Below are 27,777 nucleotides of genomic sequence, written 5' to 3' on the forward strand. Positions count from 1 at the left end.
AGTTATTAAATTCTTAGTTTATTTAGAACGTTTAAGAGGCAACAGACCTCTGCCTGTTCCTCGCTGGATTCATTGGGTCCTTACTTGTGTAGATAGGAACACTGCCTTACTCTCTGGAGAGCCCCTATGAAGTCAATGCAACTTGCTTCCAAATTTATTTATTTATTAATAGTCCAGCTTTCTTACTGAGAATCAAGGCAAATTACATGGTGTGAAACAATGTAACCAAGTAGCGTGAGAGAGCTAATAAACTATGCAATAGGATTAGGATTACAAAAATTAGACACAGGGCAAAAAGTATCGGGCATGATCTTTGAAAAAGAGAATTACAGTATTATGAAGCATTACACCGATTTATATTTGATGTAGAAGCAAGAGCTTCTTCAAAATGTACGTTTTGTGAGGGCGAAAAGTATCTACTAACTATAATTTATTCTACAAAAAAATACTATCTCAGTCTGTCTCTTAACCTAAGTTTTCAAGAACTTTTTCTATCGGCGCCGCTGGTGTAGTGGTATCATGCAAGATTCCCATTCTTGCGACCCGGGTTCGATTCCCGGGCGGCGCAACAAATTGTTTTTTAATTCTCCCCCCTACTTTCAAGATTCAACGAAAATTCAACTGTTTCCCAGACTACCACCAACGTGTTTGGCATGTAACATAAACAGCATCTTACTTTTTAAAACCAAAAAAGAACACACGACTGTTAAAAAATGAACTACTCGATGCGCATGTGCGAAGCGAAGTCTCGCAAGATCTAGTCACCCGGCGGCAGGAGAAAGAGAAACCGCAAAGAGGCTGGCGGAGGATTGGATTGAGCGCCAACGCGGACGGGTGCAAGCACCGCGGCGCATGCGCACTCGCTTCCTTCCTTCGGCCGGCCTGGGCCTCTCTGCCCGCCAGCGCCATCTTGAGAGGACAAGCGGGGACGGGGGGGCCTTGTTGTCCGCCGTGGATCCCTGAGGCTCGGGGTCTCCCTCGCGTGTGGACTCGACCTACGGGTCGGCGCCGTAACTGGACCTGGACGGGCAGGGTTGAGGACGACGAGCCGCCGCCATGGAAGACGAAATGCCCAAGACCCTGTGAGTCGGAGGCTGTGAGGCCTTTGGGCCGGAGGGGGAGGGGTTGAGCCACGTTGTCCACCCGTTTCCTCTCAGCCACGGATAGTTGTTGCTTCCCCACCCCTCAAAAAGCCAATTTTCTCTTTTCTACCTTTTTAAAAAAATTAAAGCTGCAAAGGAGAGGCGTGGTAGGGAGGCCTGCTGGGTACACATGGAGTAGGATGAGGTGGGAGAGTGGGCCGTACCGCCTCAGATTGTGGGAGCGCTTTCTTGTGTGCTTCCTTGTGGAGAGAGGTCGTGGAACAGGGAGCGGGCCCGGGCGAAAGCTTTCCTTCCTGACGCGCTAGGTTTTGGCTTACAGGGAACTCATGTGGAGGAACCTTTGCAAATGGCTTTCCGCATCTGTAGTTAGAAGTGGCATAATCTGTTCTACCTCCTCTCGGATGGATTAGACCAAAAATTTTCTTTTTCTCCTCTTAGGGGCTGTTGAGACCCGGGGTGGAATAAAACTGGAAATTGTTTGCTTTTGAATGATTGAGTCAGAATGGTATGAGGGGTCTCCAGAAGGAATCTTGGGATTCCGTGGTGGAAGTTGCATGTCTCAGTTGGTGTTTCTGTCCACCTCTTTGAATGGTGCCTATTGTAAAGTGATGCTGTCAGTAATTCTGCCCTTTGGTGTATTTAAAACACTTCACGTTTATTATCTTGTTGTGGCTCATTAAAGCTAACTAGGCACTTTTCCACTCCACCTATCTGTCGAAGGGAGTTTTGACTCTCGAAAGTTCATACCCTGGAAATCTAGTTAGTCTCTAAGGTGCTACTGGACCCGAATCTTGCTCCTAGGCTATAAGTGTAATGAACAAATCATACCTCGGTACTAAAACAGGCCTACTTCTGCGGGTTGTTGTAAGGCTGATTGAGGTCAGGATTTAGCACAATTTGAGCACTTAAGCCAACTACTGAGTATTAATGAGTATTTTTAAATGACTGTTTATCCTCTTCATGTAGCAAGGTATTTTAGAGACTTGAGGATCAGGGGAAGCTTCATTACACTTCATTACTTAGTTATAAACAATTCTAAAAATTTCAGCTGTCATAAAAAACAGGATATATAGTAAGAGAGTAGAGGGTAACCCCTTCATTTTACAGGGTTTCAAACAAAAAACATTAGAATCTTTGCACAAAGGATGTGATGGTGGTGGAGACTCTTATGCAACTTCGTTGCTTGCAAACTTCTCTGGGTAGAGGAAGCCACAGAAAGGGAAGAGGGCCTGTTATGTTTGTCTATTTTCTCTTCTTCCCAAAGGCATTTAGGCAACAGTATGGATTCCACCCCCACCCCAAAAAAATGTAGTTGGGGGAGGAGAGATCTCTTTGAGGTATTAGGCATTGAGAGGAGGCTGTGTATATCCTTTTTCATAATTTATTGTGGGGGAAGGGCTTTCTAAATCGATTATATCGTGCATTGGAAAAAGGGGATGTGCAGATAAATGGGAAAGGCACTACCAAAACTAGTGTTGTAAGCCATGTTTGGTCACCATTATAGGGCTGGAAAAGAGGGTATATAAAGGTTGTCTTAATAGGTCAGAGTTACTAGTAAAGCTTTCTTTTGAGGTCCTATTTTAGTAATATTTTTTACCTGCCCATTCCAATCCATGTCCGTTCATTTTATTGACATGTAAGTTATACAGGCATCACCAAAGAATCTATGAAGCACTGATGAATGGGGGTGGGTGATAACCTTGGGCAGACATCTGTATTATATGTGAGATCTGGTTATATTACGTTTCTTCTCTGGATCCTCTATTTTGATGAAAGAGTTTTTAGTTTAAGGTAATGTGAAGATATCCGTTACACTTTTTATGTCTAGCATATTGAAACAGAAAATGCCTCTGTAGTCTCAAGCCCCCTCATGCTGTGGTGGTTGCATACAGAAGGTTAAACAGATAACTTTGATCAGCTTAACTGTCTGTTTGCCCACTTTGCTTTTACTCATTATTGGCTCTCTGGAGACTTTCATTTAAGTATATTGTACTCTTACAAGTCTAATTGTACATTGTGCTGACTTTACAATTTTAAAAATTGGCATGTATTTGAATTGGTTAATTATTACAATAATAAATTATTGTTATCAGCACTTTACAGTATGCACAGTACTACACAACTTACACCATATTTATCTACCTAAAACATTATAATTGCTCTAGGCCAGCTACCCTATATTATTTAAGCTGACTTGTTGATACAGCTTTGTCAGTGCCAGTTATTAGAAATAATTTTATTTATTTATATCCCACTTTGCTCCCCACTGGGGACCCAAAGAGACTTACATCATTCTCCTCAGCTCCATTTTATCTTTACAACAACCCTGTGAGGTAGTATTGTCGAAGGCTTTCACGGCCGGAGAACAATGGTTGTTGTGGGTTTTCCGGGCTGTATTGCCGTGGTCTTGGCATTGTAGTTCCTGACGTTTTGCCAGCAGCTGTGGCTGGCATCTAATGCAATACAGCCCGGAAAACCCACAACAACCACCTGTGAGGTAGGTTAGGCTGATAGTGTGTGATTGGCCCAAGGTCACCCAACAAGCTTCAGTGGCAGAGTGAGGGCTTGATCCTGGTCCACTAAACACGGTACCACTCTGGCTCTCAAGCAGACAGTTCATTTGTTTAAATAATTAAAAATCAATTAGGTATGATCCAGCTAAAGTTTAGCATTTTTATTTCCATGGCAGAGATTTACAGTACAGTCCTAAAAAGTTGCACCTTCCTAAACCAATATCTTCAGTAGAATTAAAAGTGTGTAACTGTACAATTGCACTGTTAAACAAGTGCTTAATTTTCTACGTGAAAAAAAGTGCTGAACTTTAACTGGATTAAGATCACTCTGTCTTATACTTTTGCAGGAGTAATTACACTGTGTTCAGTAAATTCTCTACAAAATTAATGTGTTTCACATAGTGCAGGAGTAATTACAATTTCCTATGAGTTTGGAATAGTCTATTAATAGCTTGTTTTAACTTTTCCTAGCAATTAAACATTTGTGTACATTGCTTCTTTTTTACAAATCGAATCATATAGTTTTAGTTTCATAAAATATTGTTCTAATCAGAAGGGCATCGACATAAATGTGATAAATTTAATATGTAATTGCATAACTATCTACAAGTGTCAAATGCATATGGGCACAAAGCATATTGATTTCTCTTCTGGATAAAATAGAGTGAGGTGTCTTTTATACACTAAAATGTGCATTGAAACATACTCTAAAATACTGATTAAGATAAGTGGTATCTAAAAATCATTCAATGAAATCATTAGTACTCAAATATAGATTTAATTTGTTAATAATTTTAGCTTATTTTTTGCAACAGTATAGCTTAAAACTGTTCAGATGTTGAAAGTATTGTATTGATTTAAAGGTTGAACTGTGTGCTTCAAATAGTATTTGATTATTACATATCTTAAGAGTAATATGGTTAGAAGAGAATGAAACAGCAAGAAAGACTCCAGAAAAAGATGCTGAGGGGAAAATTTGTCCTATTACATGATTTCAGGAGACCATCTGTATGTGATAGATTACATTTTCCTGAGCATTTCGGTATCAGAAATGCTCTCTGTTACAATTGGTTGAGATTAAACCGTATGTAACCTGGACTGAAAAGTAAGTTTGTTGTGACGGGTAAGGTGACCCAGACTATACAAGGTCCTTTCTTATGAAGTATGGCTTTGAACCTGAGCCTCATCATTTAGTCCCAGCATCCCACACACAAACTATAGTGCATACTGAGGGGTTCAGTAGATGTGGGAAAGTGCACATTGTGGCAACAGTTTAGGTTTTGATTTTTTTTTAAAGTTGTGACTGGTAAGGTGACCCAGTCTGGGTCACCAACAGATGTACATGAGGATGTACATCTGTTGCTAATGCAGTTATTTTTAGTTCATACGGTAAAATGCTCTTCCTTTATGCAGATTTCTAAAACTACATGGGGCAGTAGTGAATTAGGTTATAGTAAAAACCCAAAGAGACATTCTGATTGTAATTAGGGTTGCCAGGAAACTGAAGAAAGAGTGTGCTACCCCCTTAGAAATGTAAGGGGATGTTATTTACCTCCATGCCATGAAAAATTTCACCTACTCAACTCCATTCATTACGCCTCTGTTAGTGGGGCAGGATGTTTTTCTCCAGGTGGTTGGCAACCCTCATCATAATGCAGTTAATATTTTACACTAAAATAGACATAATTTTGGTGGCTGCTTACATGCTCCTGATGAAAAACAGTTAATATCTATTTTATTTTGTTTCTGTGTGTCACTGTTAGAAGCTGTATGATCATAGTACACTAGAACAAGTTTAGCCTTAAAAACTGAGCTATGCCCACTATTTTGTGTGGGTGGTAAGGTGGAAGAAAAGTTCTAATTTATGTATTAACAGCATCATATGAGTGTTTTGGTGTCCCTTTAGCTGAGTGTCAATCATGTACACAGAATACTACATGGATAGAAATAGGGATTAGTATACTTGATATAGAGGAGTTAGCTGTGTTAGTTTGTAGTAGCAAAATCAAAAAGAGCCCAGTAGCACCTTTAAGACTAACCAACTATATTGTAGCATAATATTGTAGCATATGCTACAATAAAGTTGGTTAGTCTTAGGTGCTACTAGACTCTTATACTTGATATAGTGCTTCTCAAGTGGTACACAGGTAGAAACCTGGGGATTATTCTGTCATTCTTTGAAATTGGCATGAAAGACATAACAATATTTTCTTTAATTCAAATTCAGTCAAGTTTCTGATTTGTGGTTTTTATTGTGCAAGAAAAAATTTGAGAAATGATTGTATAGGTGAGACGCAAGTTTGTAGAGCTCTGAGTACAAATTTTGCCTCCAGGTTATCTCTGCAACCTGAGTTAAAATTATTCCACTAGTTTCTGAACATATATCTTTCTAATAACTTGGACAGGAAACAAAGATGTAAGGTAAGTATATTGGAAGAGTAATTGCTGACAATGGCAAGGCTAACATAGTGTTCCCTTAGAAATATTGTGTGAAGGGATTTAAATAGAGAAAGGGATGCTAATTCAGACTTCCCTACCATTAGGGTGTAATATGTGCAGCAGATGCTTCTGTTTATGCCTTTTCAGACTTAGTAGCTGCAACTAGCCTCCAGCTTTAACAACACTGGGGAAATGTATGTAGAACAAATGTTCACTTGCTAATCAGATTTTTTTCTCTGGGTCAGACTTTGGTCTTTGGCATAACTTTTCTTCTGTCATCATCTTTTTGAGCACCCAGTCCTTGAAAATTAGTTTATGTATTTTGTTTTAGCAGACTTCTAGAAGGTGCAGTTGCTTTCCTCCTCTTTAATTGAAGAATCATATTGTGGCAGTTGTCAGTATAAAATTTTGAATGATCTAAAATTTATATAATTTTGCAGGTATGTGGGGAACCTATCAAGAGATGTTACTGAAGCTCTAATTCTCCAGCTGTTCAGCCAGATTGGACCATGTAAAAACTGCAAAATGATCATGGATGTAAGTTGATTTTCTTACTGTCATCCTAGAGAATGAGATCTTATTTTATTCTGTTTTTTCCTCCCTCTATCATCTAGGAGGCTCTTGATGTGGTTTACAAAACAGTTAATATAAAAATAATTAAAAATTACCACCATTATAATTAAAAGCAATAAAGTAGTAGATGAACAAATTAAAATATACACATCAACAAAAACAATTTATTTGAACTGAGTATTAAAGGAGAGTAAAACAGTATGATACTCTCTGTGCATAAATAGCAGCAGTAGACTAAAAGCTCAAGCATAAGCCCTGTTGTTGGGTGTTGTCATAGCCAGTCAGTATCCTGTGCTCTCAGCAGAGAACAAAAAATGCCCCCCGTTCCTTAGGAGTTGAGAGCATAGCAATTGCACTTGAATCCATAGCAACATCCCAATACCCACTAGTGGTGAAGATTCTGGAAACATATCCTTTCCACATAGAAAGCATCCCTGTCATCTCCCATGTGAGATAATAGAGGGAGAGATTTGAATCCCATCATGGGAGAAGCTGTGACTAAAAGTAAAGCTCGCCTTTTGGCCAGCAGCAAAATGGAGGAGACAAGTCCTGTCTTTACATACTCTTGAGTATATTTAATTACACAGCTAATGGGGCATGCAGAAAAAAGGCACTTAATGAGGTATTTGGCTCTGGTGTCAGAAGTAGCCATATATACTGGGGTAGCAAGGACTGTAGAGAAAGGTGTGATGGGGTGGAACAGTTCAGAAGCAGCATGCCTTGGATTCCGAGTGTAGTTTCTGGTTTTGAAGGAATCTGAAAAGAGATGCAATGACAGTAATTACTATTTATTTTACTTCATTTATACCCTGCCTTTCTCCCTAGTGAGGACCCAAAGCAGCTTACATGGTTCTCCTCTCCTCCGTTTTATCCTCACAGCAATCCTGTGAGGTAGGCTAGGCTGAGAGAATGTGACTGGCCCAAGGTCAACCAGCGATCTTCTGTGGCAGAGTGGGGAATTGAACCTGGGTCACCCAGATCCTAGTCCATCACTCTAGCCAGTACATTACATTGGCTCTCAGTACTGTTCAGCAGTGACAACAAACAGTGTGAGGACTCAAGTGCTCTGCATGTGCTGGTGAGCCATGGATTTCAGAGAGATGCACATTTAGCTTCCTCCCATTCTCATACGTTATGAATCATTTAGTAGGAAAATGTAATTGCTGAGCCAATACTCACTCATTCTGTGTAGGAAGTTGCATTAAAAGTTTGCAGTTTCCATTGGAGTGACTCCACAGGACTGATTCTCCCATGGCAAAACAGGTTATGAGTATTTATTCAGTAGTAGCAGTGGTTATAAGGAAGCCACTGGTAATCCAGACATGTGATTGTACTTGCTGTTTCCCTCATTTGCATTTGGGGATTACACTAGTATGACATTGCTCTGTCATTATGGTGATCTTCTCCTAACATATTCTAAGATGCATAGTTAACCTTGTGCAGGAAAGGCTGCTTTGAATTTGTTGAGACAGTAAACAGTAGGTATGTGTTGTGAGGGAAGATGAGGAGAGATTTCCAACAGTCCCAAGTTTGAGGCAAGGATCATCTACCTGTGTGGATACATTGTCCTTGCATCTCCATTTGGAGAATCATGGTAACTGCCTGTGTCTTGAGGTAGAGGGCTTGTAAGGGTTTTGAGGAGACTAGTGTTAGTACTGTGCTGTAATAATGCTGCTGCTTCTCCTCAGCTGTTTGTGCTAAGTGCACTTTCTCTGGAATTTGAGTCCCTAGATTTATGTTCAAAGTGTGCATGACATTAGGCCACAGAGATGTAGCCCCGTATCCTATCATCTGAAATCTGGATGACTTGGCTCAGGTTTTATATATTACAGTGATATTGAGAGACTTGGGAGCCATGTGTCTCTTCTGAGCACTGTTTCCCCACATGGGCTATGCACCATGTTCCTAAGAAATGAGCAAAACCTGAGAGGGTTTCTGGCAGGTGATTCCCAACTTGAAATAGCTGTCAACGCAAGGACTGGACAGCTATGAGCTTCTCTGAACTGCAGGCTTTTGGGATGGAAGTAAAGAGCCTGTCTTCTCAACAACATCCCACCCTTCTTCACAGCCTCTGTGCTCTCACCCAGCACCCGGGTGACTGCTGGGAGGAGAGCAACCTAGGTGCAGAGAAGAGAGTAAAACCACTACCATGATAGTTATGCAAGAAAAGAGCATGCTGGCCGCAGTGGGATAGTGGTGGTTTTATTCCCATTTCTCCACAGCCAGCTTGTTCACCTTGAGGTGCTTTGGCAGACTTTTTCTTCTATTCCAAAACACACTGCCAGTAAGGGTACCCTGGAATCACAACCTCTTAAGTTACAATTATCTTGTCTGACCATATCAGAAAAAGAGGGATTTTGAGAGTGCTCAGCACCGGTCTCTGATAACTTTTCTCCCTGTGTTGAACAGACGGCTGGAAATGATCCATACTGTTTTGTGGAGTTCTATGAACATCGTCACGCAGCTGCAGCTTTAGCTGCTATGAATGGACGGAAGATAATGGGTAAGGTAAGCTTTCAGGTTTAAAGGGTGAGTTGGAGAAGAAGTGTGGATTTAGGTATATGGATGAAACTGCTTTACCAAAAAAAGAAAATAAAGGTAAACCTTTTTATTCTGTTCTTATCTGTAGCAGCTCTTTAATTTTTTAAAGAAAGCTGCATGATGAATTCACAGAACAAAAGAGTGAATTGTCATCTTCGTATTTATGCTGGATATGCAAACAAAGTAGTTCAGCAAAATAATAAAACATAACCTGACAGGTTATTTTAAGGGTTGCTAGATGTTCAGCATCATTAGTGCAAGGGGCTTGCTATTGCAGACTTGATGTTTGATAAACTACTGTGTGTGTACTTTGTTTGCTAGGTTTGGGGCATTATTTTGCTTGAATATAATTTTAGCAAATATTATTTGTAGGAAGTCAAAGTGAACTGGGCAACAACCCCCAGCAGCCAGAAGAAAGATACCAGCAGTAAGTCTCTTATGATTCAAGAAATTATTGTTTATTGCAAAAAAGTGTTTTTAATGTTAAGCAATAAGCAACATGCAAATATTTGCCCTATTATTTTGATCATTATCCTAAGATATTATTTAATGTGTTTGTGTTAATAAACTTAAGAACAAATCTAATCTTTGTCATCAGGTAGTACCGTTGTCAACACACTGCGTTCACAAGGTAATTGTATCTTCTTAAACATAAAATGAAATCTCTCAGGGGTATTCACTAACCGCCTGAAGCTATTTTGGGTGGGTGTTCTGTTGTGACAAGATTTCTCCCTCCTCTTGCAACTGGATCAGGATGTGGACTGTTGCTGACTTCTTAAGCCCTTTGACCCATTAAGCCACTTTTGCTATCAGAGTTGCCCCTGTCTGAGGGCAAGAGAACCAGCTTCCTTCCTTCCTGTCTGTGCTGCACCATACAACAAATGCCTTTGTGGTGTTTCAGTTTTATTACAATTGGATCCTATTCCCTTTTTGCTTGTAGGCAACCCAGTGTGTTGTCTGGCCTTAGAACGTAGAACATGGGGGAGGTTTTGACCAGAATCTTACTAAGGTGGAGTTGTAATGTGTCATGTTTGCTCTGAGAAACTGGTTAGTGGTGGCAGTAATTAAAACGGGCTTTATGTGACTGTGAAGGAAGATATGAAATCAGTGTATCACCCATTCTTATGTTAATGGCTCTAACATGAATTGTGAAGGGATTACTGTTTCCGTTCTGTTGCCTTCAGTCTTAGTTCACTTGCTCATGGATTTGACATACTTTGAATTCACATGGATTCACATGGTGTAAAGGCTGGGCAACCAAAACTGTTGGCTTTTCAGAAAACTGTCAAATACTTTAACATCAAACTGTTGCAATGCAAGGTATCTTTTTGACTGTTCTTCACAAAATACGAATAAAATTGAGCTGTTTATAGCATGTGTTGTCCATGCTGGTTTATGTAAATCTTGCTCTATTTTGCTCATTGAACCAGTAAATAGCTCAGATTTTTTTAAAAAAAATGTATAAATAAAGCTAAATGGTAGCATTATGATATTATGAATGTAAGACTTTAATGTAATTTTTTGACTTTGGAAACAGCTCTGAAGGAAATATAGTTGCCTGTTGTTAATAATTACAAATATGCAAAGACCACAAAATTTTTAGTTATATGTAACTTATTGTACTTGTGTACTATCTTGTCTATCAGTGGCTATAAAACAATAATGCATTTTGTTATCTGATAGATAAAAGATTCTAGTTCTGATGTAGTTTCCAGATATGTGGAAATTGATACAAGATTAAAAAACCATACCCTGTATTTCCATGAGTACTCTGCAAACTTGTAAATTTTTTTTTCTTTTTCTCAATAAGACCACTTCCATGTCTTTGTTGGAGACCTCAGCCCAGAAATTACAACAGAAGACATAAAAGCAGCTTTTGCACCATTTGGAAGAATATCGTAAGTAATGTCTTATACTGGGTAATGGGGACAATAATCTAGTATTAAAAAGTTTCAACATGTTGGAGAATATATCCTTTAAACAGCTGTGTAGTTGCATGGGAATCATCAAACAGTTCATCTGGCTTGATTAGTTGGGTATATTTAATTTGATTTTTAAAAATATTTTTTAAAGATTTCATATTTCATGTCATATGTAACTTGCTTTTAAATCTGTGAATTGATTGAATTTGTCATTAAATGACTTAGTATTGTAGAATGGATTCTCTAAGGCAAAGCTAATATGAAGATGATTTCTGCCAATGAAAAGGCGCTGCAACCCAATAAAAGCAGCTTTGATATGGATCAGATTTCATTGAAGTTATGCCCTGTAAGATTTTGGCTTTTTGTGAAATGGGTGCTCTATTAAATAAAATAAACTAGAAGCCAGTCTTTAGTGTAACTGTCAGCATCAATTATCATGGTTTGAAAGTATATGAAACTGTGTTGTAGACTGGAGAGCCAGCCTATATTGTCCTTACTGTGATTTTTTTTTAACTTTAGGAATGAGTGTTTACTATTGATAAGGATGATCAGTTAGGCAGAGTGGCACTGTAACTTTTGATGTAGATAGTGAAGTTGTTTATTGGAAACACTTCCTGATAAATCTAGTAATAACTTAGTATTTGAGTTGTTACTATAGCTTGAAAAAATGTCTATATGAAAGCTACATTTCTAACTGTATTCATTGTTCTGGTAACACAGATCTGAAGCAAAAGGAAGATGTAGTGTGTTCCTTGGATATTTAGTCTGTTGTTTGGCTGCTTTCAAGTATTTAACTCCTATGTAGCATGTATAGATGAAACACTAAAAATCAGTTGGCAACAAGATTGATAACATAAGGAGTAGTTACCGTGTATATGTTTTAGATCCCTTAAAATACTTCTGTGTGGATGGGTAAGAAGGTTGCAGAAGACTGGAAGAGAGGATCGGTACCTTTATTAGAGGCTCTCTGTCGCTGCTAAAAGAAAATAGCGTGGAAGGGACAAACTGACCTTTCCTCTTCCTAAACTCCCCAGCTGATCCATGCTGGCACCCATCCTCTCCATGTTGTTCTGGCAGCCAGGGCCAGATGACAAAAGGACAGGAATCAGAGTTGGGCGGGTGGGGCGGGGTGGGGCGGTGTTCCACCTCAAGAGGTTTCCTGGCTGGATGTGCCTTTGCTGTAGAAGATGAAGGGAGAAAAAAAGTATTTCACTGGGCCCCAAGATTTTCTGGGGCTTTGTTCTGCCCAGCAGCAGCTGTTGAATCTTGTGTAGTTTACTGTCAGTGTTCAGGAGTTACACATGGTGGAAGAGGCAGAGGCAATCTTAACGGCAATGTTGATATTTCTGTATTTTGATACTTTTCTATTAACTGGAACAAAATTAAAGAGACTAACAAATTCTTAACACATGTACTACTACGTCAAAACAATAACACTGCTACCCAGTTCCTACTCTTCTGCTTTATCTTTCACTCATGCTGTCCACTTCCTTCTCTCTCTCCCCAACTGTCCTTTTCCAGCAGTTGTTTCTTTCCTCCTATGATCTCAGTGTACAGCATTTAGAGTAATAGTAACAGAAGAACTCTAAGAGGGTGGAGCCAGAAGCAGAGGAGAGAGATGACAGGTGGAGAGCTTACCAGTTGTATGGAGAGAAGACAGATTCAGAAGTAGAAGAGCAGGAAAAGGTAGCAGTTGTTATATTGGTGGTGAAGTAGCAGTACATAATTCTCTTCGGATATAATTTCATTTGTATCATTTTCCTCTGTGTTGAGGAAGTACACTGAACTTGCATAGAAAGTGGCGTCATGTTAGTGTTTCCTCTCACTGAGGTTGTTAATGTTGCTAGGAAGATCTTTGTCTGGCAGCTCATGGTCAAGTGAATACTTTCTGTGGTCCTCTGCATCCTTAAATGGAACTTGGTCAGGGTTGATGTGGGGGAAACCTTAGTTACTGTGCTGCTTTTCCTCCTTCTCTTATATCCTCACCTCTCTGTGTGTATCACCTTCTAGCTGACCTATCAAAATTTCCATTTAAAAAAAAAACCCCTTTCTGGCAGTTTATGTAAGTAGAATAAAGCTTCTCCTCAAATTCATCAGATTACATACCTGATTGTGATGAATTTACTGAGAACTTAGGCATCCAAAGAGCCCCAAAGGAATAAGGTATAGACACTGGAACAAATTCTAGAATGCATAAAATGGAGGGGGGGGGGCATCTCCTGAAGGGCCTGCTCTCTAATTTCCTTTTAAGTTCTCATTTTTCTTACTTAGCTGTCTCTGCTTTGACTTTCCAGTCCTGTTCATGAAACCATGTGTCCAGGTTCAGGTTTTATGCAGAATTCTTAAGTCGGTGGAAAAGGCAATGGCAATGTTTATTTTTGTATTTAACATTAAATAGAACATAACTGAGCAGGCTAACAAATACCTATTGCTGCTGCTGCTACTAATACTAATGACCAAGGAGGGTAAGTAAAGAAGTCAAGAATACACACAATCATTCAATGACAGTTGGTGATATCCATTCAGAGTACCCTATCTGTAGATTGATAGCTGTCTTATTCAGAAAGTGATATGCAAACTGTAAATTATCTGCAAAGGAAATATGCAATGTCATAGTTCCCTGGTCTTTGATATTCTCCACCAGTACCGGAAAGCTGGTCCTGCACATGGCTGCCAGACGTATGCAGAGTTTTCATCTTACTTGTATGAGAAGATTAGGGTGTGCCAGATAATTCCATGCAAGCAGCTTCTTCCACTCTCCCATCATTTCTGCATCAGAGTCAGCTCTGATACTGCTGATCGTTTACTTGGCCAGGAAAGGGGAACAGACTTCCCCACCTAAGTATATGGCTGGAGCTTACTGGATCAGCCATTTGTTCGTGAAAGGAGAGATTTCCGAGGATAATATACGTACATTGGCACTCAGGGATGGCTTTTGCCAAATTCTTTTAGTAAGGGTTTCAGGAGGTACAGATAAGTGGGTAGGATGTCCTGCCTGCAGACAGCTGAAATCTGCTTGGCCAGTCCTTTTAGCAGAAACTATCTGTAGTTTTGGGCATGATTCTGCAAATCTGTACCATTAGAACTTTTTTCTGAAGACCTGAAGTTCTCAGGGTTTTTGTTGTCTGCTTGTGTGCAGGAGAGTACAAAGGAGTTCGCAGAATTCACAGAAACTCTGGTGATGAATTAGGATGTGTTCTTACTAGATAGGGTTCAGGTTTGTTTTTGTCTCATGATTGTAATGGCAATTAAAGTATGCGTAGGAAATCATTAATTTCAGTTGTATTTAAGCATTTATATGCCACTAAAATTACAGGAACTCAGACATACTTAATCTGAAGATAGAAATCTATTTTGTGCATTAAGATACCTTTTTAAACGCTAGTATCAGGTGATACAGGTCAACCCTAAAGTTCCTGTTGATACAATTGCAAGAAGGCCAAATGCTTGGTTTCCTGCTAAGCATTTGTAGTATTATCTATATTATTAGAATGAATCCCCTTCATGCACCAAGAGCTCAGGTTATGGAGGGAAGGATGAATTCCAAGTTAGAGATGGGCACGAAATGGAAAAAATCAAAACCGCACAGTTCGTGGTTTGTCGTGTTTCATGAACCCCAAACCATAAACTTGCCCTGGTTCACGAACCAGTTTGTTGGTTCGTGGTTTGTCGCTTCCCAAGGCCCTAGAACGGCCCCCTTCACAGTCAAGAAATGCCAAACTCACAGGGACTCTTCAGGAAGCTCTCCTCCGGCCACCCTCCAAGTTTGGTGAAGATTGCATTTCAGATGTCTGAGTTAGAGACCCCCAAAGCAGGTGCTCTCAGGAAAGTTATACTGGACCCTGGGAAAGGCATGATCTATGGGTTTCCCCAGTTGCTGTCAGTTTCTCTACAATAGGAAAAAACGGGGTGGCTGATGGCACCTTCTTTGGGGGGGCCATAAAATGGCTCCTCGAGGTCCAATCTCCCTGAAACTTTAGGGATCTTTAGAGGACAGTTAGCAGTAGGTCCCCTGAAAAATTTGTAGATATATTTTGCTAAATTCCACCCCCGTCCCTCTGGATAGCCCCTATAGTTTTCCCCATAGGGAATAATAGAGATCGAAAGTAGCTGGGGACAAACAGGCAAGAAAGAGTTGATACTTGCTGACAGCAAGAATTGCTGCTACGGCTCCCGAAATGGGGATTGCCCACTCCCCTTTGCATAAATGCCCCCCCTCCCTGGCAGGCCAAGCTGCAAGATCACAGCAGAGGTGTGGAACCCCCATTTTTAGCCACCCCCCAGGAAACCTGGTGGGTTTTTCCCCCTGATACGTCCAATTGAGTAATCAAGTCACACCCAGAAAAGCTGCAGAGGAAGTTTTGAGCATGCACGAAGAGAAGGTGCATCATGGGATACCATCTCTTCTGGGAGGAATGGTTGGCAGCCAGAGCTGCCTATCAAGCTTTGGAGGGCTGACATTGGTGCTCCCAGGGCTGCAGAAGGTCTGCAGAAGTTCATCACCCCCCCTCCATTGCCTAGGGAATTTATTCATCGTGCCAGGCTGTCTGCAGTGACGAACTGAAAAATGAACCAACAAACTGGCCTAAAGTTTACTGCGGTTTGTCAGAATGGGCTCTGATGAACCATCAGTTCACGAACCATAAACCGGCCCGGCTCATGACGAACTTTGTTTTGTATTTTGGTTTGTGCCCATCTCTATTCCAAGACCTTGCCTTAAAAGAAAATATTGAAGGCTGCACCTAATCTTAAAAACTGGCTTCAGCCATGAGTGGCATGTGATTACTAATTACCCTTGGGAATATTGGTGGCTGCAGAGGGTACTGCCTATGCACTAGTGGGAAGATTGTCCTTTTGGGCACCCATCCCCACCCCTCACCCCACAAGTTGCCTCAGAGCTGAAGGAAGAATGAGTTTTCCCTTCATTCGGAAACAACTGCTGGAAAGAAGAGAAACATGTCACAGTGCTTCTTTACGGGGACACATTGGCATAAGTACAGAGCAGTCCTGTGAACTGTTACTAGTCTACGCGAAGTACAATCAGGCTTAGACTGGAGTAACTCAGCCTAGGATTGCATTGTGTCATTGTGATTGTTAGTTGAAGAAGCACTTGAACTATACCAATAATTATAGTTTTAAAAAATCTTTTACCAGTTCAGCAAGTTAAAACTCAATAGGTCTTTTTGGTCCTGATTGCTTGAAAAATAATTTTCAAGCCCTTAATTAGTTGCGGATTTTAAGGGATTTATAATCGTATTAAACATAGTTAAAATATCAAAGAGCAAGGTATCTGAAGAAGTGAGCTGTAGCTCACGAGAGCTCATACACTACTACCACAAACTTGGTTAATCTTATAGGTGCTACTTGACTGTTGCTCTTTTCTACTGCTACATACAAACTAACGGCTACCCATCTTGATCTGTCTTACAATATCAAGTGTAGGCAAAATTTATTTTTTTTAGAAGCTGAGTATTAAATTTTTCATGAAAATAAAAGCTTCTGAAGTACACTTGATACTAGTCCATGGGCTGTCCTTTGAAGTACAATTAAATAATACCATCTTAATATTTTATTTCTTTTAATAAAAATCTTAATTGCCTGTAACAAGTCTTGGTTGTTACAGACTTGAATATTAGGGGCATTCAGCTGAGGGTGTTTTGCTTTGCATATATATATTTTCTTGGGTCTTAATTTTCCAAGGTGACATTTGAGGTAAGTATAGAGGGTTTTCTTGTCCATAGAGTGTAGAGAACCATCCATAAGATCATAAAAATAACTGTTGCCAGGCAAATTGTAACATAGGCATAATTTGAACTAATAATTCTTGAGAATATAGGTTTTTTTTAAAAATACAGGCTTTTTATAAGGTAACATCTTAAAATGTTCTTGAATTCTTCCTGGATCTTTCAGTGGCCTTCAAATTATTTAGCTCTGTTTCTAAAATCAATTTCTCAATATAGAGTTGAATAATTGATTATGCTGATACTGTTTTGAGCCTGTGGCATCAGGAAACCTCTTGGTCTTGGTGTTTTTTTATTTACTGTGTAGTTCCCCTTTTTCACTGAGACTCAAAGCAGATTACACAGTGTAAGTCTATACAGTAAATATGATAAGACATCTAATAAACAATGTACTAGGATTAGGATTACAGAAATCTGAATAAGCATAGCATACTAGACATGATACATAGTGCAGTTATAATGTCACTGCAGTTATAATATAATACAGAAAAATGGTATTATATCAGTAGAAAAAACGCAGTGATAACAGGGTATTATGGAGCTCTTTAGTTACACTGCATAATTTTCATATTAATTTTATTCTGTGGTTGCTTGTGTATGTTGAAAATGCCTGATTCTTGTGGGTTGGGGAGGGCAAACTAGATCTGAGATGTTCTTGTGCACAAATTGCCTGAGAAGCAATTGGTTAATAAAAAGAGCTTTTCCTCCAGTGGGGTGTAGCTATTGTAGCTGGGTCTTTGTCTTTTTATTAACTCAATCTCAAATAATAGGGCTCTGGTTATTTTGCAGAATGTCTCTGAAGAATGGACAGCATTGCCATGGCTAACTGCAAGCTACAGTTCACAGTGGACAAACGTTGTAGTGTTCTATTTACTTTTATAAATTTTTTACTTTTATATACTTTGTAGTTTTCAATCAGTCCTGTATGATTGTTAATTACGAATGCAGTTTTTTAAAGATTTAATAGTGTATAGTAAAAAAAACATGTTAGTGTTTATTTTCTTCCATAATGCAACCATTTCTGAAAATGTCAATTTCTCAAAATTTACAGCTGCCCAAGTCCAAAAAGGGGGTAACGAATTGACCTGAGAAAATTAAAGAATTCAGTTAACAGGCGACGTATGCCTTTTAATTCCTATTTTTTCATTTTTTCTATTTTCTATTTCTAATAAGTAGGTAGTATGTGTTGGCCAATAGTAAGTTTATAAATTGCATGGTTAAAGTGACCCATTGGCTAATATGCTAGTCAGTTACATGACCTCAGTTATTCCTTGGAATAGCTGCTTTGACCATGCGTAGTGTTTTTAACATTATGTAAGAGCATTTTGAACTGTGAACCAACCACTGTAAAATATTTGTTTTTAAAAAGCTATTGATTTGCATGTTTACACAATTAAGTTTAATTTTTGCTGCCATGTGATAAAACCTTAGTAAAATGGAAAATTGCTTTGACTATATATTGCTGGTGCATTTTAAGAAGTTCACTTTATTAAAGGCGAAACATGACAAATGAGCTGCGTGTGAAACATTTTATTCTGATTTTGTTCTGTTGATGCTTAGCTGTTTCTCTCTTTGTCTTTTAGGGATGCACGAGTTGTTAAGGACATGGCAACAGGAAAATCTAAGGGATATGGCTTTGTTTCTTTCTTCAATAAATGGGTGAGTGACTACATATTGATCTCAGAACTTTCACCAGAATTGACAGGTCTTTATTGCTCATGATGTTACCAGTGTGTTTCTAAAATCATATGGAGTTCTACACAAATATCATTATTATCAATTTATTATTAGTTGCTGTACACAATAAGAGACAGGCCCTATCTTTAGACCTACAGTCTAAAAGGTAGGAGGCAGTAACGGAGGGGATAGGTAAAAGAATGCATTCTATTTGGCAGTGTAGTTACGGTGGTGATGATCTTCTCTTGCTGATGTTCTTTCTCAGCGGGAGAAGGTGCAACTTCTGTGGCCCTTGGTTCTCTGGCTAATGTCAAGAACCAGAGTTATCTTCCTATCATAAGTCAACTGATGTGCTCTGCAAATGTAAAATAATGATTTCCATACATTTACAAATGGAAAACAAACATCTTCCACCTCTGCTGAATAAATCTTGTCGATTGTTTTGCCATTAATTGATCACACAATTACTTAACAGGTAAACAAAAAATCACTTAAGTGAAGATAGGAACATTTGTTGAAGATACTACTCTTTTACAAATACAGTTTCTATAATGGGAAACAGCCTATGCTAAAATTTCCCATGGTAAAGAAATCTTTTGACATGTACCACCACTTTATATTTAATGAATGACACTGCATTCTTCATTTTGTTTGAGACAGAACTCCTTTAACTTGCCTGCCCTGTTAGCACACCTCACTTTAAATATTGTCTTATTTTGTGGTACTGAAGAGGCATTACCTCTTTCAGTCAGTAGCTGCACTATTTTAATAGTAGAATGTTTAAGATCTGTGAAAAGTGGCTGTTAACTCCAGCTGTACCTAAATAGTTTTGCATTAGGCAGCAGTGCAATTCAGATTTCCTAGCTTTCTAATGGGTTCAGTCTCAGAGGATGAGAGGCTTTCTATATGGTGGTAGGTCACTTCTTTCTCGGTAATGGTGTCAGAGAGGAGTCAGCTCTTTTTAACTTATAAGTTACAAATTCAAATTTGTTGAAATAGTTGCAGCAAAGACTGTTTATAAAAATCTCTAGGTGAAAACTTTTATTATTATTAGCAGCATCTTGTGTCAGGTTATACTTTCATAATGTACTTTGAGCATCGGGCAAAAGTGGATAAACAGCTGTCTATAAATTATTATAAATACAGTTGTGTTTCAATTTGCAAAGAAGATTTTAGCGTTCTAGATTAGATGCTTTAGAGGTTTAATACAGTAAAAAGACTTTATAGAAGAAGTAAATGTTTCACTGTAAATTAGCATTGCATGAGTTCTTTATACCTTTTTAAAATCAAATTGTTGTTTAACAACTTCTGAAAATGTACTCCTCTGTGGTTAGGATGCCGAAAACGCTATTCAGCAGATGGGCGGACAGTGGCTTGGTGGAAGACAAATCAGGACTAACTGGGCAACGCGCAAACCTCCAGCTCCAAAGAATACATACGAATGTAAGTGTATAAACTTTATCTTCTCTTTTTTATTTCAGCCAGTAATTGTAACATATGGAGTGTTTTCTTTTTGCAATGTAGAAGGCAGGCTTTTCCAAACTTAGGGACCAGTATTTCCAATCGATGCTCTGGCCTCCAGAGAAAGAGGGTGAATCTTGTGAAAGGAACTTGGTTTTAATGATATTTCTAAAATGCTTAGATTACAAGCCATTTGGGGGATAATACAAGAGATGGAGAGACTATCTGATGTTTCTGTAATTGTTTATTTTCTTGTTGTAGACGACTTGGGGACTTACAAAAATTTGTTTTTCTGTGTAGCAAATGCCAAACAGCTCTCCTATGATGATGTTGTAAATCAGTCCAGTCCAAGCAATTGCACTGTGTACTGTGGTGGTGTTACTTCAGGGCTAACAGGTAGGACATATTACATTGTTGAGCTATCTAGAAAGTTCACTCCAGCCACCCTTTCTAACTTTTTCTGCCTTCTGGTTTGCAGAACAGCTAATGCGCCAGACGTTTTCTCCTTTTGGGCAGATAATGGAAATTCGGGTCTTCCCAGATAAAGGGTACTCCTTTGTGCGGTATGACATTGTTTTATATGTTTGTAGTTTTCTGTGCTCCAATAAACTGGATAGCTTAAGGTTCTGGAAAACATGTCCTTTTTGAAGCTCCTTTTTATTTTTTATTTTTTTAAATTATTATTATTAAAGGTTATCAAGCACATAGTCCAATTCAAGTTTTACTTTTACATTCACACAACAATAACTTATTTACAAGTTTACTATTAACATTTAAAGTTTCTTTTTCTTTAAATGGTTTTCTTCATATAGATCCATGAAAGTTTTGTTGTTCTTCAATTGTTTATATTTCTATTAATGACTGGTAGATTGTGTTGAAGCTCCTTTTTAAAGCTTCTGGTATCATTTTTCCCTGCAGTGGTTCTTCCAGGCAACTACTACTTTTATAGAAAACCACTCTCTGGTTGCCCAGCCAAACTGCTGATTATGCACATATGCTTCACTTTAATTTGCTGGACAAATTTTCCACTTCGGATTTTCCACTGTGTGTGTTTTAGTTATAAATACAGAACTGTGTGATGTTTTCCCCTGACATCTGGTGCAGAGTAAGAATGACATATGGGAAATTTGGTCCTCTGCCCCACTTTCTGTAGGGAAATGTATTTCTCTATACCCTAAGTATATAAATTGTAGAGTCCAGATGCCTTGCACACACTGTATTTGTCTGAACAAAAACTCTCTGATCCACACATCCCCTTTTGACAGCATATTTGGAAAAGTCTAGTTTTCGTTTCAGGAAAATAGGATAGTTCCTTATAATGGTAGTCCTTATAATGTGAAGAAGTTCCTGTATGGCATGTTTGTAGTATCTGAAAGATTCTCCCCTTTAATGTTTTGTTCATTCACACATTTAATCAGATTTGTATTGATTACTTACAGGTTCAATTCTCATGAAAGTGCTGCACATGCAATTGTTTCAGTCAACGGCACAACCATAGAAGGGCATGTTGTGAAATGTTACTGGGGCAAAGAAACACCAGATATGATCAGTCCAATCCAGCAGGTAAGGGGCTTTTATTTCTGCTTTTATAAGCTGGAACTTGGGGTGGGAGGGGGATACCCTCACTGCCAGTTTTGTGTATTGGTTAAGAGTACAGGACTCTAATCTGGAGAACTGGGTTTGATTCCCTACTCCTCCATTTGAAGCCAGCTGGGTGACCTTGAGTCAGCCACAGCTTTTAGGAGCTCTCTCAGCCCCATCTACCTCACAGGATGATTATTGTTGTGGGGATAATAATAACATACTTTGTAAACCGCTCTGAGTGGGCGTTAAGTTGTCCTGAAGGGCGGTATATAAATCGAACATTATTATTATTGCCAGATCTGCATAATGGGTAGACCATTTCTTCTAGCCCTCTTTTCATGCAAGTTTCCTAATGTGACATCGGGAATAAACCAGAAAACAATAGGGGCTAGATATGGAGGGTGTTTGTGTGTTTTGTGTGAACACTTCTGGCGCCAGGGTTTCTGGCGCCTGTGGCAACCCCCCACGCACGCGTGCGCACAGCATGTGCCACAGACTGCGTGATGACATCACGCAGCGCAAGCCGGGGGCATTTGCCGGCGGATGGCTGGGGTGGGGGGCGGAGGCTGCTCCGCGCTCTGCATGCCGCCCCGGCAGTGGCTCGTGGCTGCTGCGCCCAGCTGGGGCTGTGCGGCGGCGGCACAGGGCTGGCTGGCTGCAGCAGCTGCAGGCCAGCCACGCCAGCTCTGCGGCACACTCCTCCACCCCCCTTGTGCCCTGAGGCCACCGCTTACCTGGCCTCAATGGGCACGCCGGCCCTGTGTATGAATTACATATACACAGGGTTTTGTTTCTGCTTGGAAATGTGTTGCTCATTCTTTAGTTACTGTGCTCACTTTTATAGTCAAATTCTTAGATTACTGGTACAAGCTTAAGCGATTTAGAGTAAAACAGTTGCACACCATCCTACAACTTGTTGGACAAGTCAATTGCAGAACCATTATATAGTGAATGTCTTCAGTGGATGGGGGTGGGAAACAACACAGGGGGCAGACCTACACAGGGAAAGGAGTTGTGGATTATCAGTATACGATGTATTTATTTGCTGCAAATATAATCCTATTGTCACTGAATTATTTTCTACTGGTGCAGTACCATTTTTTGCTTTGTACCTGCATGCTGTATCACATATTATTATACTGTGCTTGTTCAGATTTCTGTAGTCCTGGTCCTAGTACACTGCTTAATAGATGTTTTACCATATTGATATACCCTGTGTAATCCGCTTTGAGCCTCAGTGAAAAAGGCAGACTATAAATATAGGAAATAAATTGTTAGCACTGCATCCTAAGGTTTGTATACTGTTGTCATAGCACTGAGGGAGGAAACAGGTGTGCAAGTGGTAGGCAAGGCACAAGTGAGAAGAAAACTAGTTTCAGGACAGGCAGAACTAAGATAGATAGACCATTGTCCTATGGAACATGCTATATGAACTTACATGTTAACATACCTAGCATTAGTGCTGTATATTTTGTAAAGATATTTCACCATAGTATTCAAGTCTCTTGATTCAGAATGCTGTAATGTTGTAGCACTGACTGACTACAAAACACTTCCAGTTGACATAATTACATATGTCTTAGTGTCTTAGGTATATTAATTGCAGAGGAACTTTAATGGGATGGCTACTGCCTTTTGTCGTAGCTGTACAGAATAGACTAACATTGATTTGTTTAATCTTCAAGCAGAATCAAGTGGGATATCCACCCCCTTATGGACAGTGGAGCCAATGGTATGGAAACACACAACAGATTGGTCAGTATATGCCTAATGGCTGGCAAGTCCCTGCATATGGAATGTATGGACAACCGTGGAATCAGGGATTTAAGTAAGTTCTGTGCCAAGAAATCTTTCCTAGAATGAACTGAATGAAAGTACTTACACTGTAACAACGCTCTCATTGTAAATCTTCTAAATATAAATGGCTTGCAAACCTCCATGTGGGATTATGGTAGAAATAATTCACTAGTTCACTAGTTTTGTGTATCTGGTAATCAAAGCATGGGATTTCTCTGGAATTGGAGTTGCCATTCAGCAAATTGATCTGTACACATTTAGACATAACTTGTGTATTCCCTTTGTACAGGATGTGTCTGAAGCAGTTTTTGTTTTGCTTAATTGATAGCTGGTGTTGGGTTTGATATCAAAAGGAATATTTTGAATTAGACATTACACAGATTGGACAGACATTAGCATTAGCCTGTTCTCTTGAAACCATCCTGTTCATTTTCTAATGTAAATTTGGTAAACATAATCTGATCTTCTTTCTTCTTCGATTTAGTCAGACACAGTCTTCTGCAGCATGGATGGGTGCAAGTTACGGCGTACCACCACCTCCACCACCCCCTCCACCTCCTCCCCAGGGACAGAATGGAAGTGTTCTAACTAGTCAAACTGGATATCGGATGGCAGGTTTTGAAACACAGTGAGAGAGAAGGACTCTGGAATAGAAACAACTGGTGGCTCTGAGGCTATATGGAGCATTGTAAATCCTTTGTTTACTTTAAAAAAATCTATCCAATCAAGTCAGTGCAAATGTCAGAAACAGTATTTATTTTTAATCATGAAACTTTGTCCACATTTTTTTTTAAAACACACACACACAACGGGAAATACTAGATGCTGGATATCTGCCAACTTTTGCCTTCTTTTCCTCTTTTGAGATGTGTTTCTTAAGATCCTTGTTTGAAACACAACTAATGCAGGGATTTCTGCCACTTTTAGATTGGGGCAGAAAATTGCACAATATCAAACTTTTTTTTCCACTGAAGTAGCGTGCAGTTCTAGTTTGCATTCCTAGTATGATTTAAAAATGTGTATATGAAAGCAGTTAAACAAAAACCCACGCCAAAACTGTGTGAATTCTGAAGATTTATTATGATCTTCAGCTTGTGCACAATTCTGTTTTAAAGAGAGCCTATTGTATAAAGTGTCCATCTCCTCACTTTTGTTATACTGGGGTTTCAAATATAACTTATTGGTTTACATTATTTTGTATCTAGACATTTTTCAAAAAGTGGTTTTTTGCCTTACTGTCAGCTATTAAATTATTAAATGGGGGTGGGGGCAGGGAATTGCTGATCAACAAAGCTAGTTGTGCAGAGCGCTCTGATGGATCCAACTCTTCATGTTAACTGTTTTGTTCTTAGACTTGAGAAGGTGCCTGGGAAATCCCTGTTGGATTTGCTTCAAGATCTTTTATCTTCACTGATGAATTTCAGCCCAGTTTCAAATACTGCTTAAAAATGTGACATTCTTATGAACCAGCTTTTTAAAAAATCTTGTCAGTTTTTACATTTACATGTATCCTTTCTCATGTAAACTATTTTAGCAAATTAATATTTTTCACATAAGTTGGTCAACTTTTGTACGTCTCCTTCTTTGAAAGGGTAAAATGGCAGAGATCTACACATGACTTACGAGTCCAGTTGAAAACTTTGGTTCTTGCATGTGAATATCAGACACATTTAGTTTTCTGAATACACAGTCCTCTCTTTCAGAGACATATAGAGAAGACATCAGTCTTACTGTTAGCATTTTTTTTTACTCATGTGAAGTTTGACTTGACTTTAGCATGTACAAGTAGAGCTATGAAATCTTGTAGCATTGTGTAAATCAGGCCGGGGTATGAGGAATGCTCCAGTGAAGCCTGAAGGACCAGCCGGATAAAGCATTTTGAATCATTTAGAGGCCAGAAAATAACCATTGCTACCTACCTCCTCAGTGAGCCTTCAGAGTGGGGAAACCCGACCCCCCAACACAAACCCAACAACAAAAGAAATGCCGGTAGTGCAGTGTTTGTTTATATGAACTTCAGAGTGATGGATGTTTTTGCTATGCTTTAGTTGCAGTACAGCAACTTATAAAAAGATTTGAGTTTTAGTACTGAGTGTCCTACATGACTGTATTCTATGGAAAGAAGTAATACTAGGACAGTGGGGGGAGGGTTGCTTTGTAGCTGTTCTGATTCTGTTTATCTTGATTTCAACCCCCTCATTGTCTTTGGGAAATTTTTCCATAGAAAGAAAGGTTCTAGGAAACAGTTCTGAAACTTGGATGTATGCAAGGGAATTTTATTTTGCAGTAAGTGGAGGAAAATAGGCAAGAAAGGGCAGCCTAGGATCAGTTTAGAGAAACTCTGCCCATGACTATTCACAGCTGGCATTTTACCAAGAGTGAGCAGGACCAGAAATGGCATGAATATCTGTGGAACAATTCAGTTCAGTGGTGTTTAAAACTTGGCTGTAAACAGCTGGATACAAATATCTCGGGGAAAAATACCTTTGTAGACAAGACTGCCCCCAATAAAGTATACTGAAGAGATGCTTTTAACTCGATAGTGCTTCCTGTTTAAATTTGCATAAACATAATTTGTGGTTACCACCTCTGCCTGTACAATTCTTTCAAAAGATGACATTTTAGTAGATCTGAGGTGAGTTTGGTGCAATGGAATTTTCTGTATTTGTGTTTTCAGCAATAGAACTGCCCAAGTTTGGTCTACTTAAATAAAATTCGTGTCACTAAAATGGACTTAAAATACTATTGGCCAATTCTTTAAAAAAAAAGAGGGGGGAAAGGTTCTTTGCATCTTGTCAGTGCTGATTTTTCAATGTTTTGGACACCTAGGAAGAAATTACCAGGTTTCCTTGTTTACCATAATCAGAGCGGTGTATTGCACTTCAGGAGTATGAGTTATTTGAAGGGGTAAAATATAGTGGAGAAAGTAGTGAAGTTGTAAAGTTTTCTTGATCACATTTCAAAATACTAAGAAAAAGAAGGGACCCTTTAAAAAGCTTACTGCTTAGCTGGTATTCTGTACATAGGACTGGAGCTGGGATTTGCCAGGTGTAACTCCAGTATTCTTTCCTCTCTCCTGTAACCAATTTACAGTAACCTGAAGGCAAAATAAGTTGACTGGCTTGAGTCCATTTCTTCCTCACACTTTCGCCCTTCTGCTGTTGGTTCAAGCATGTGTACATGTGCCTGTGCATTTAAAAAGGGAGTTTTCTTGATGTGAAATTTGTAAATGGAATAATATCCCGTATAGATAGCACAGGAAAATGAAGCGGTCTGGGGTTTTAGTAGCAGCCCATTTTTATGTTTGTATGAACATTAAAAGCCTCATTTGAATTAATGTATTTTGATACTTTGTGTTTAGAAGTTCAAAACTCCAGAAGTGACTTTTGAAAGCCATTAAGGGTGTAAATAAAAGATGTGAGCTTGCATATTTTACCTTTTGTTTACTTTTACTACTCAAGAGATTCCAGCACAGGTCAATTCCTTTCCTAACTCTTTGGAGGGTGAGCCCTTCAAAACTATCCCTTCCACTATCTGCTTTGCTTGCTGATCATCAGTTGGAAATTAAGAAGCCAACAAGATCAGAGGCAATTTCATCTTACGCCCATTATGCTGGGGAGATTGTAGAGTTGTAAAGATATGTGAAATAGAGGCTGCTGCATGTATGCTATGAAAATGCTAAAATTTTCTCCTGTAGCAGACAGGAGAATCACCCTATGTTAATCTACTTTTGATGTTCTGGCTCCATTGCATCAGTACTAGTGCTGCAGTTCTGTATCGTTAGAAAAAGCACAACATTCAGCTTCACAAAAACTTACTTGGTGTTGGGGATGGGGGTAGAAAGTTTATAGCTCTCAGAGCTGTAAAGCAAAATGCTAAGTGAATAACTTGATTTGCTAGATCGTGTGTGCGTGCATGCATACTGTGGCAACAAGTAGAATTCTGGAAAAGAGTTTGATTCTAAGCCATGCTTCCAATTAAGAAGAGTGTTACTTTTAATTGTAGCTACAGGGCTTGAGCCTTTGCTCACCAAACGTACTCAGAAAGGATTCAAGTGGAGAGTTCTATACAAATGTCTTTGCCTGTTATCTTATGTGAGACAGAAGTAGGAGAAAAGGTTCAGTCAGTGAGTATATGCAAATTACTAGTCGGCGGAGAATGAATGCCTAAAGAAAGATGCACATACCGGTTATGCAGGATTAGGAGGCCGGCAGCCCCGTTTCTTCCGATAAAATGACCGACGTTCGTGCTGCAGCTCGGTAGTGGGCCAAAGCAGAGGCTGGTGGCTTCAAAGTATAGAACTACGTTTCCCATCATGCTTCGAAAATGGGTCGGCCTGCACCCTGTGGTTCCGATGGGCCAATGAAAAGCGCCGTTACAGAGGAGGTTCCGACTCCATTTGTAAGGCACCATAGCGGAGGCTGTT

General features: G+C 39.3%; 1 protein-coding gene and 1 non-coding gene across 6 annotated transcripts; both read left to right on the forward strand.

Annotated features, from left to right (window-relative positions):
- Positions 1-497: 497 nt before the first annotated feature.
- Positions 498-568, forward strand: TRNAG-CCC (transfer RNA glycine (anticodon CCC)). Its single transcript has one exon. It is a non-coding gene; the product is annotated as a tRNA-Gly (tRNA).
- A 312-nt stretch (positions 569-880) lies between these two features.
- Positions 881-26,084, forward strand: TIA1 (TIA1 cytotoxic granule associated RNA binding protein). 5 transcript variants are annotated; one of them, XM_054997141.1, is made up of 13 exons: positions 881-1,082; positions 6,496-6,592; positions 9,038-9,136; positions 9,542-9,596; positions 9,768-9,800; positions 10,980-11,067; positions 18,416-18,491; positions 19,844-19,952; positions 20,271-20,366; positions 20,449-20,533; positions 21,410-21,533; positions 23,240-23,382; positions 23,836-26,084. In XM_054997141.1, exons 1-13 carry the CDS (start codon positions 1,057-1,059, stop codon positions 23,981-23,983), a joined length of 1,179 nt encoding a protein of 392 aa, XP_054853116.1. In that variant the 5' UTR covers positions 881-1,056; the 3' UTR covers positions 23,984-26,084. The 5 variants fall into 5 exon arrangements, with proteins under 5 accessions (XP_054853116.1, XP_054853117.1, XP_054853118.1 ...); XM_054997142.1 differs by having other exon boundaries at positions 23,243-23,382; XM_054997143.1 differs by lacking the exon at positions 9,768-9,800.
- The last annotated feature ends 1,693 nt before the right edge of the window (positions 26,085-27,777 follow it).

This window comes from Eublepharis macularius, chromosome 14 (genome assembly GCF_028583425.1).
Source record: "Eublepharis macularius isolate TG4126 chromosome 14, MPM_Emac_v1.0, whole genome shotgun sequence".
NCBI classification, from domain to species: domain Eukaryota; kingdom Metazoa; phylum Chordata; class Lepidosauria; order Squamata; family Eublepharidae; genus Eublepharis; species Eublepharis macularius.